This window comes from Pteropus alecto, unplaced genomic scaffold (assembly GCF_000325575.1).
Source record: "Pteropus alecto unplaced genomic scaffold, ASM32557v1 scaffold7, whole genome shotgun sequence".
Taxonomy (NCBI): Eukaryota; Metazoa; Chordata; class Mammalia; order Chiroptera; family Pteropodidae; genus Pteropus; species Pteropus alecto.
In genome coordinates, this window is record NW_006494614.1 from 30,398,949 (window position 1) to 30,411,167 (window position 12,219).

At 35.0% G+C, this 12,219-nt stretch overlaps 1 protein-coding gene across 1 annotated transcript in view; it reads left to right on the top strand.

Annotated features, from left to right (window-relative positions):
* The window catches only part of LOC102889885 (dystonin), a 401,789-nt gene that overhangs the window by 166,901 nt on the left and 222,669 nt on the right, over nucleotides 1-12,219 (top strand). Inside the window, exon 5 of the mRNA XM_025042814.1 lies at nucleotides 1,753-1,814. Coding sequence (XP_024898582.1) covers nucleotides 1,753-1,814 — 62 coding nt within the window. The remainder of the gene's footprint in view (nucleotides 1-1,752; nucleotides 1,815-12,219) is intronic.

The following is a 12,219-nucleotide window of genomic DNA, read 5'->3' on the forward strand; positions in this document are numbered from 1 at the left end:
AGTGTATGTATTTTTAATATTTACATTTTATTTATTGATTGATATTTAATAAATATTTGATATTTATTGGCAAATTGTTCCAGAGCAGTGCTGTCCAATAGAAATTTTTTATGATGATGAGAACATTCTATATCTATACTGACCAGTGTCTTAGCTATTAGCTACATTTGACTAGAGCGCACTTGGATTGTGACTAGTGTAACTAAGGAGATGAATTGTTGATGTTACTTATTTTTGATTAATTTTAATTTAAACTTAAATAGCCATATGTCATTAGTGGCTACAGTATTAAATAGTACAGGTCTAGAAGATTTAAACCAGGTTACATTTCCACTAGTGATATATATGAGTGTTCTCTGTGTCCTTGTCAACATCAGTATTTTTTTTTTCATAAAATCTTGGCGATTCGATAGGTTTAAAAGGCTTGTTTTGTTTCATTTTATATTGCTATGATTTACTAGTGAGGTTGAGTAGCTGTGGGCATCATTTTTTTTCAAAGGATTAACCGTATGCATATATTAAGAATTTCATCTTTTTCTTAGTTCTTTTTTTTGTATTAATATTAGTAACCCTGCTTCATTGATATTGTTCCCAGCTGATTTGTTTAAATATTTTTGTTTGTATTTAAATTATTGTAAAGTACATAAGTACTTTTAATAAGTAAGACAAGGATTTTCAAAGAAATTTTAGTTCCATTAAAATAGTTTAAGAGGGTTCAGGGATAAAGAATGAGAAAGAAAAGAGAAGAGAGCAAGCCATGTCTTACCTCCAAGAAAAGAACAGAGAGTGTCTGAACTGTGGCGAAAGAGGATAAAAGATCACCAATGAAAAAGAAAGAGGTGTCCCCAGATGCAGAGAGGAAGGAGGAAGGAAGCCAGAAAGTAGGGAATCACTGCCCAGAAGCAGGGAGGAAGAAGGTAGTGTAGCTCTGATTGTTAGCTCTAGCGTTGGAAGATTATGATTCTCTTTTAAAATGATAACTCGATGAACATTTCAATACTTGTTCTCCTTTAACCATACGAAGCCTTCTCTACCCTTCTCTGCACTGTGTCTGTAGTGACAACAGGGCAGTGCTACTCTCAGTTGTAAGGATCTAGTGAGGCTGTTTCTTTTTTACAAGACAATTCAAAACAGGGAATCTAGGAGAGAAGCAGCACAGTTAGTTATTAAGCCAGAGTTCACTTCAAACCAAAGCACCAGAATGTGAGTCCTGCCTATGATCACAACTGTAAATTATTTGCTAAGAAAAAAAGGAAAAATAAAACTTAAACTATTTGATGAATAATCACGAACAAGTTTTTTAACCACTCTAAGTCTTGGTTTCTTTTTCTCTAAAATGATAGTGAAACTACCTACCTTCCCTCTTATGGCGGTGAAGACCAAATGGGATGTAATATGTGGTGAAGTGCTTTGGGAAGTTGAGTGCAAGGGCTCACCTGAAGCTATAAAGTTTAGGTTAGGCATCTTCATGGTGGTGGCGGTGGTGATGGCGGTTATGCGACAGAATACACAAAGGACATTTGTTTAATGGAATAATCTTGGCAAATACAACACTGGGAAGAGACCAGTCTAGACAGATAGCTCTTTACCACTTTTTACAGATAACCTAAAGTTGCTAGAATTTAACAAGAAAATTCAAATGCACTAAACAGTATTCTTTGAATACTGTATTTTCATTTATATGCATAATCACAATTAAAATCTATTCATAGATCTTACCAACCTTTTTTATATCTTTTTTCTCCTTTCTAGATGAACGGGACAAAGTTCAAAAGAAAACATTTACAAAATGGATAAATCAGCATCTCATGAAGGTCAGTTTATATTTCTTTCACATGTTAGAATTGTTTTTGCATACTTTAATTTATTGTGCAGTAATTGATTATATAGCTCTGAAGCACCGCTTTTCAATATCAACTTGAAAGTTTAAATTCTAGAGCTTTTCACATGCATTTTGGCATCTATAATTGTTTGGCGTGTGGCCTATGGGTAAGGATGGAGGTGTGAAGATAAGCACCCAGTGATTATAGTGCATTCTGTAATAATAGTAAAACCTATTATTATCGGACTCTAAAAAATATCAACGGTTTAAGAAATATGTAACTACTTAGGGTATGGAAAAACTGAAATTCTCAGTAAGATTTTTTTCTTTCAAGATTCAAACCAAGTTCTGGAATCAAATTTATGGGGATGGAAGAGGGTTAGAGGAGAATAAAGATAGATTGTAGAGACAGAAATCTAGACTCATTTTACTTTTTGTACTTAGTATGACCCAGAAATTGGTACATATATACATTTTTTTGTGAAGCAGTTAATAGCTGTGGTTCTTAAAATTATATTTATTTGTGTGTCATGGGTCACTTTGAGAATCTGATATAAGCTGTCCAGAAAAATACACATGTATACAAAATTTGCATACAGTTTCTTAGAGTTATTAGAACTCACTGAAGCCATTATGTGAATCTCAGCTAATTAATATGATGGCTAAGTGGAGGGCCACGGAGGGAGGGAGCAATTGAGGGGATCGTTTTATGAACAATATAGATGTCTAATCAATGTACTGTATACTTGAAACTAATTTGGATAAATAAATTTATTTTTTTTAAAAAATATGGATGTGAACCCATAGGACTTCACAGTTAACAATTTTAGTCACTTCATTTTTTTTTCTCCTTTTATGGACAGTTGTAAATTGGTGGTGTTTTAAGACTGATGTTTGGGACTTGGAAAGAGTTTTCTCACATGGAAACATTATTTAAAATGTGGTTATATTCTTAAGCTATCCTACAATTCCTATTTAAACCATCATGTAGCATTGGTCTGGTACAAATAAGGTAGTAGCATCTAATAACTTTCTATAAAAGTGATTCTTATTTCAAGGGGCATATCAGAATTACCTGAGAGGCATTTCAGTTCCCTCTCTCTTACTACCCATTACCAAAATCCTTTTCCTAAATTCTGATATGTCCTTAAGAATTTGAAATAATTCTTAAAAATGTTGCTCTTTATAAATTATTATTTTTAAATTTATTTTAATTTAATATTACTTAATTGTTGCTTTTCTTTTTGCCCTAATTAAGGCTCTAAGGAAAACTGTTCTAAGTAGCCTGCTTCTTCGGCCATGAGGTGGTTGAGAGGTTGATCCCAGAACAGACTTTCCTTCACTGGACTTTTATTTTATAATTGTGTATTCTGTAAACTTAGAGCAAATTGTCTGTAAAAAAAAGACTGTCTCCGACAGAGTTATCAGTCTGTGATATATACGCCAAAGATGGGAGGCAGCAAGAGGTCAGTTAGACAGGAAGTCGTGTCTAGGTTTTGTGATTTATTATTTCTGTGACCTTAACCTTCTTAGACGCTCATCTGTAAAATGGTGGTAACGATAGGTTACTATGAGGTTTTAAAAAAGATAATCTAAGCATAAAGCATGGCATTTTGCATATGGTAAACACTCAGTAAATGAGAATTTATGGTAGACAGAATGGATTGGCTTGGATGGCATCAGACAAAATAGTAAAGTATGTGTAAGTTGCCTTTGGTGCCCTTCTGCCTCCCTTATCTAAATCCCTTTTCTTACCTCAAGTATTAATCCTTTTTAGTTCATGGATTTTAGAAACAGCTGGGATTTTGGGTTCAGAATCTATTAAGGAGGTAAACTGTCCTGACGCAGTCTTGCCTTGGAGTCCTACTGAGACACTGAAGAATTACTTTACGTAGTCCTGTTAGCGTCCCCTCCCCACTCCCTGCACACCCCTGCCTCATCATTTATGGGTTGATCTTGGGGCCCAAAAGTCTTTTCTACTCTTCTTCTTCCACACACTCTCCTCACGGGAAGGGAATCAATGAAGACTCTGAAGATTCTGAAGGTTCTGAAAGGTTGGCAGCTTTTGGTCCTCAGTTGCAGTTTCACTTAGTTCCACAACCAGAGGACATCTTCCAAACCCTCTGGTTGGCTTCCCCCATTTAATAGAAAGGGAAACTTGCCATAGCTACTTACTGGTAGAGCTGCGCAGGAAGTCATGAAACAAGGATATGAATTAGAATGAGAGACTGTGTAGGGTTTGATTTCTCTGTGCACTGTGGTATGTTGCAGGTCTGCCAGCAGGTTCCCGTTGGCTTGAGATTGTGTTTACTTTTTTCTACCTCATAATTTCAACTATTTGCTAATTAATCCCCGTGATTTCGGAAGTTGTGATTTATGCAGCTGTAAAATAGTATATACCCAGTGCCTAGGGGATGATTCAGGCATGGTCGATTTTTAAAGGTTTATATGACTGAGAAAAGTAAATATTTTGGAGCTTTTAAATGATTTCTTAAGTTACTATTATGTTCATATGTGTAAACATTGGTTTCTTAAAATATTTGCTTAGGATTTTTTAATATAATTTTTTTTCCAGAAAAAATTGATATAGCCTTATTTTATATTTATCAGAGCTAAAATTACATTTATTTAACATGAACAGGTTACTTAATTAAAACTTATATTCATTGGTGAGCAGATGTCTCTGGCTTTTTTCCAAATGTATTTAAATCTTAGTGTTCTGGTATTTCAGTTATTTGACTAATCCTTTCCTTAAACTGATTTTTCTGGCAAGAATGTTTTCCCTTTGATTCATCATTCTTCAGAATGTTTTTAAGAAAATGTCCAGTTAACATATTCAAGTCTCCTGCTTCTACAAGTCTCTTCACACACTGAGTAGATCAATTGTTTACCTTGCAAATTGTGGTAACTAGGTAAACCACTGGTGTCAATAACATTTATGTATTATTCTTCAGCATAATTTTAATTATTGTGTTAAAACATGAACTGCTTGTTTTTGAAAATGCCTGTGACTTCAGTCAGTTAAATTTTCCTAGAGAATTGTTCTGAAATATAAAATTGATAACTTTGTCATTTACACTATTTATTCTATTCTACCTTATGCACTTTATAAACTAGAGGGTCTTATATCACTCTTTAGTTTTTGTTTTTACTGGTCCCATGCACGTCTGTTTTGCTGTCCAGAAATTTATAAGATAGTAATATAAGAGATGACACCTAAGATTTAAGTCCTATGATTTAGTTTTTGTCTTGTTCTGAAGCACTTTAAAGATTAGAAGATTCCTTTTAAATTGTTTACTTAGACCTAGAATTAGAACATGAACTATGACCTAGAGGCTGTATTCAAAAAGAATAATTTAAGGTGATAAATGATTTTTAGGAGTCTTAAGAAGTCTATATAATAATAATGTACTTTCCTTGCATTGCATCTGTCTAACTGGTAATTTATAGTGGAATTATATTCTTCAGCCCTGGTCAGCTATACTGTAAATTTATTCATTAACATTGTATAATAGGACATTTGGCTTAAATTTTAACATATTGATACATAAATGCATTTGGAGAGGAAGAGGCCCTGGATTCCAATATTGAACCACACCCTGGTTGTTAGTAACCTACTTGGTTACCACACAGGAGACACCTAATTAACTATCAGATTTTTATCTGTGTTCCATCATGTCTTTGGAAAGCTTGATTTACTCATGGCAGAGATATCTTTTGCCCACATTATAAAGTCAACAACTTCATGGCTCCACTGAATCAATCACATTATTCTTTATTTTCTGATTTGGTGGCTAGAAGGAAATGTAAATCTCCAAGGTAAGAGCACAATGATAACTTTTGGCCAATAGAATAAGAGCTCTGTTTGCTCTGTATTCTTGACCATTGCGTTCTTATTGAGTAGTTTTACACCTGTGGGCACAGATGAAATAGGAGAATTTTTGAAGCATTGTCTTTATAAAGGGCTAATGAAAAATACCTCTTGTGAAAGTATAATGTAGTGTTTTGGTTCTTAAAATCTGTAAATAAGATATTTTTTTAAGAACTTAGACAAGTAGCTCTTAAACTTTAGCTGCATCAGATTCACTTGGAGGGCTTGTTAAAATAGACTGCTGGGCTCCACCCCAAGAGCTTCTGATTCACTAGATCTGAGGTGGGGCCTGAAAATTTCCATTTCTAACAAGTTCCAAGAAATCGTGTTTCTAACAAAGTGCTGATGCTGCTGAGTTGGGGCCACATTTTGAGAACCGCTGTCATAGATAAATGGATAAATGTTACAATTAACCACCAGTTTCAACAAATATTCTAATATGATTTAGAAAAAAATAGCTATCTTTTGTTGAATCGCTACTGTATGCTAGGCACTTTACAGCATTAATACCAATATTAATAATAATAAGGGTTGCTCATATTATTTAACAGGTAACCATGTGCCAAGATCTGTCCTTTTATGTCTTAAGGTACTTAAGACATAAGTACTCAAGACATAAGTACCTTAAGACATAAAAGGACAGATCTTGGCACATACAACAACTCTTATGGACAGGTCCTGACTAATATAATTATCCTTGTGTTACAGATGATGAAGCTAATGCACAGAATGGTTCCATATTTCCCAAGGTCATACAGCTAGTAATTCTCAGGACTTGTGTGGAAAGTAAGGCTAAGATAGATTACATAATTTTTCGTAGGTTGGACAACAATCTAAGGAGGAAGTGAAAACTATACCCTGGTCTGCCTGACTTTAGATCTTTTGCTCTCTCTATAATACTAACTTCTTAAGGATGAATTTCAAGTTGAGTGATTAAAACTAAAGGAGAGAAACTGAGCTTTACTTTTGGACATTGGTCTGATTTCTTTACAACTTGACATTTAAGTTATTTCTTTCCTGTTATAAGAGATAACAGTGTATATAGTAGAGGAAGGGTTAAAAGCTTTTTTGGGGGAATGTCTTATCAGAGACCCAAAATGTAGAATTTAGAAGCAAATCTTGCAAATCAGGTTTTTATAAATGTGAAAAAATAGCTTCTTTGGTAATCTTGACAACTTTAAGATAGTATGAGATATAGGGAAGAGTTTGAAGTTGTTCTGTACATAAATAGTAGCTTGAGATTAAAAATTCTGAATGTCTTCTCATCATGAAGAATAATGATTTCTTGATGATTAATCTTCATAAAAAAAAAATATCCAGAATAACACTATGCTTACTTTCAACAGGACTGCATTGAACTTCTAGTAAAATCAGGACTGTATTTGAAGTATAGTTTAAGAAGTACTCTGTTTTCATGTGGCTTGCTGTTTTGTTAGAGATATTAAAAATACAAATGTGTAGATCCATTAAACAGTTATGCAGGGTAGCATAGGATAGTGTGCCAGAATGAGTGGCAAACAATAAGGGTTTTAAGAGATCGGGGAAATTTGTGCCAGGCCAGGAAAATTGACCTAAACTGGATACAGAGTTGGGGACGAGGCAGTAAGTGGATGGTGTGCATGGAAGTTTGATGTCTTGGACTGCTAGGATTTGCTGGAAGGAGATCAGGTTGGGTAGAAAATGGCAAAGCCAGGTAAGAAACATATGTGATTGTTTAGCGAAAGATATGGTTGGAAGTTTTGGAGGGCAAGAGATACATACAACTGGCATTTTAGGAAGAAGCTTAAATTTCATACTTAGGCATTAAGGAACTAAATGTAACTATATGGTACATTCCCTGACATGACTGACTGTGCGTCTTCACATAATAGCTCTGTGTTTACTAAATGAGTGAACCTGCAGAAAGGTGACTACTGGCTTACCCCAGGGAACTCTCTTAATTTTTTCCTTTTCTTTGTAGCATGTACTTGGATGAAGGTGGAGAAGGCATGCTGATCTGTATCTGTAGAATACAGAAGGTCTGGCACAGACAGCACTAATATATGCGATGAGACCCCTAGGGGTGGGAGTTGGGGTTGTTGACCAGATTTACAACAGTGGTGCACCTGAATGCAGTCTCAGGTTGTCTTAATAAATTTGAGAGTCCATATCTCTTTGATACTATTCACTGGGTAGACCACATCCAGAGTATCTTGTTTAGTTTAGAGAAAGCATTTTAAGTGAAAGTGTCCAGAAGGAGACAGCTGTGATGGTGAGGGTCTGGAAACCATCTCTCAGATGAGGAATGGTGGGAACAAGTGGGGATGTTGGTATTAAGGAGAAATACGATGCGTGTTTTCAGATATAGATAGGGCGGTCACATAAGAAAGAGTGCAATTTTGGGTTTATTTGATCCAAAGAGAAGATTGCTGGATAATTTCCAGATTTGAAGATTTAAGCTCAGTATAAAAAATATCTCTAAACATCCTCAATGCCCAGTAATAGACATTCAATTAAGTATTTTTTGATCTAAGCTATATTATGTTTCCTATTACTGCTGAAACAAATTATGCAGACTTGGCGACTTACAGCCATGAAATCTATTCTCTCATAGTTTTGGATGTTAGAGATCTGAAATCAGTTTTCCTGGGCTGAAATCAAGGTGTTAGCGTCTGCAAAACCTCTTTTCCAAATAAGGCAACACTCATAGTTTCTAGGGATTAGGAGACAATATCTTTGGGGTTACCATTGACTACTGCATGTATGAACAGTTAAAACTGCCTGACATGAAATCATTCACGGCTTTATTGGACAGGGCACTCCCCAGCCATCACCAGATACCTACCACAGATTTGGGAAGATTTAGTTAGAGTCTTTCAGAGATGGAATAGAAATGATTAGTGCATCGATTGTAGGAGTCTGGACTAGGTGATGTCTAAGGTATTTTCCATGACCAAGGTCATATAACCAAATGACTCTTTTACAAGACAAGATCTGTGAAATACTCACTAATTAATAAGGACAGACCAGAGAATTTTTGGATATAGTTTTAAACCTTAAAAAGTTTCAAAAATAAAAATGGTACAAGGAACACTCTTTACCCAGATTAACCTCTTGTTAACATTTACCCTGTTTGATTTTGAAGGCAAATGCCGTGTGTGTGTATGTACACATATACACATATGTATATGTATACTTTTTTTGTTATCTGAAACATTAGAGAGTAAATTATATATACCATCGCCCTTTACCCCTAAATACCAGAGTATGTATTTCTTAAGACTAGAGATATTCTCTTCAATAATGATGCAGTTATCAACTTCATAAATTAACATTGGCATGATACTTTAATCTGTTATCCATATTTCAATTTTGTTGGTTGATCTTTTATACCATTCCTCACCTCCAACCCCCCAGGGCAGGATCCAGTTGAGGGTCAGGTATTGCATTTAGTCGTTATGTCTCTTTAACCTGCTTTAATCAGCAACAGTTTTATGGCCTTTTTACAGACTTGTATTACATTAATAGTTTGAAGAATACAGAATAGGAGTTTATTGATATAGAATGGAATATGAATTAATAGCAAAATATATTTTGAACTTAAAGTTATTTAATGACAAGAAGACAAACTTTTTCTTTTTTCCTGTGAGAGTCATTTAAACAATTATAAGTAGTTTTAGTGTTTGCTTATAAAACAGTGAACTACCTTTTAAACTTAGAACATCAAAATTTTACTCAGTAATTTTATCAAATAACTGTACTTCCATCTTGTGGTCAGTTATAACTTTTCTCCTTTTTGACTTCCTTATTCATTATTATCATTATTGCTTCCTTCACCATCGCTACCATTTATTGACTGTTTACTACGTACTAGATCCTAAACTAGATACATAACATATGTGATCTGATTTAATCTTCTTTCTACCAGTGAGGAGATAGAGGCTCAGGGAGGATGAGTTAATCTGTCCAGCATGAAGTAGCTAGAATGTGGCAGGGCTTGGTCCTGTAGTATGGTTCTCAGTCCTTGGTCCTTCTGGTTCTACAGAAAAACTATGTCTTACTATCACCTTATGCCACAGTAGAAATACCAGAGTTAAGGAATGATCAAAAAGAAATGAAGGCAGAGAAGTAGGAGGAAGAAAAGCAATATGCCAAGGTACATTGTCGCTTTACTCAACTTGGATTTATCTCAGCATTTTTCTACATACTTTAAGTATTTACTGTTATGGCTCAGCCACATTATATGGCCATAAATTTTTATTTGCATTCTTCTCTATCAATATACTTTACAAGGATTTAGAGATATAGATAAAGGTATACGAAGAAGCCAAGCACCATTTGTGAAGGTCATTGTTTTAGCTGGAGAAAGGTACTGACTAAGGCATTTTCAAAAAAGAAAATAATTACAGTTTGATCGGTGGTGCTAACACTCTAAACTATGTTGTCTAGGCCTTCACATCAGAAGTGTCTGCATTCTGTACTAGGAAGATTAAAGCAGAAGAATTGTTTGTTATTTAATACTAGACTCTAAACTGCATGGGGATGGGGCTGTGTCTGTCTTTTTAAACAGTACTTCCCCAACACCTAGCATAGTGTATGATACATTGCTGTCTTCCTCAGACCATACTAAGGAATTTGTTGCTTAATGAATGACTGAATCCAAATGAAACTTTCCCCCCTAGTTTATGACATAGAACTATAACCACTACTATGGGGAACCGAAAGGTCGCTTTGGTAGGAGTGAGATAAAAGTCTGAAGGAAAAATCAGTTCATGACGATTTCTTTTAAAGCTGAAAAGACCTATTTCATAATAGATGTAGAGACTGAGGCCCCAAGTCAAACAGATCACGATCTGCAAGGCCAGACTTAGGATTCATTCCTCTGACCCCATTCCGTTTTTATTTTTTTTTCATTGCATAATTCAGTTTCTCTATTTGTGGTTAGGTAGTAGAAAGTTTGCTCATATTCATAGATGAGATTAATTTATTTATCTAAGGCTACTAATTAGCTTTGCTATACTTATTCGCGATTATTTTAATCAGTTCAGAAATTATAAGAATATTGGCTACAGCTAGATTCTTCTCACTTGGAAATTCTCTAATAATATATTGATAAAATTAGTAGATTCTCTGCAATCTTATTGCATGTAGGGGATGGAAAAATATTTTTCTTCTACCTTTCTAAGTTCTTGGCTGATTCTATAACAAAAGACAGATTAGCAAGATAAAAACATGTAAATGTATTTAATAAAATTTTTATGTGATACAGGAACCTTCATAAGGAAATGAAGACAAAAAGAAATGATTAAACCTGAGTGTTTAAATACTAAATTTGATGAAGAGTGGAAGTCACAGAAAAATGTGATAGGACAAAATAGAATGAGCCAAGGGTAGTGAACTGGGGGAGACTCAGCAAGGCCTGTTTGTTCGGATTCTTTTCAGCATCTGTCCACTTTTAGAGGAAAGGGTGCTCCTTTCCTCCAGACACAGGAGGATCCCTCTCACGAGAGGGTCTTACGACTTGCTTTAGGGGAGAAGGAGCTAGGGAGTCAAAGAGTTGTTCCTGCACTTCCTGTTTCTCAAATTCCTTCAGCTTAAGATATTTAAAGTGCCATAATTTGGGGTAGTGTGTCCTGAACCCTGTCTTGAGGATGTAATTAGGTTTCTTCGAAGATACTTTCTAAGATATTTTTTTTTCCATACAAGCAAATAGAAAACCCTGTTTCCAGGCCCTAGTCAGAGTTTGCTGTATTGTAAATGTGAGAGAAAATTCAGAAACTAATTTTAAAGGGGGCCAACAGAGGAAGACAAGTAGCAAAGAATGTGCAAGCCAGTAACTAGAGGGATGAAAGAGCATGCTCTGCAGGGAGAGAATTTGATAATGAAGGTGGCCAGGGAGTTAAAGGTAGCAGTGGGTGAAGTTAGACTCCCCTAGGAGTTTGGAAGCTGTTGCCCATATTAATAGTCATTTGATCGTAATATAATAGAGAAGAAATTTTTTTGTTGTGAATAAGAGAAAGGAGGTGACTTCAAAGGGATGCTATTGAAGCTGGGAAAACTTGCATACTTCTAAAAATACTGAGAGAAATGGCTGATGGCACCGTGTGATTTACATTGCTAACATATTCTGACACTGATGTTTGCCTGAAGAATTTCTTATGAAAATTGTTCAAGTACTCTTGTTTGTGATTTTTTTTAAAGCTCTCATGGAAATATACTACCACTTTTTCAAATAAAATTTAAAGATTTCTTGGCATTATTTATAAGGTCATTTTTTGCTACTCATATGTACAGAGTCCTTAACATATGAATGAAGACTTTTTTAAGTTATTTTTAGAGGCCTGCATTTCTCTCTCCGGTTGGAATATGTTATAATGCTGGTCTTGTTCTCATTCTAGCCCACTACATCTTATTTAATGCATATCCTATTTTACAGATGTTAAGTCCTGAGATCAAGGAGCCATAATACCCTAGAGGAGAAAGAATGGTCCCCCTCCCCATCCCCAAGTAGGTTTTAAGTTTCCAACCTCACTCCATTTCTTTGTTC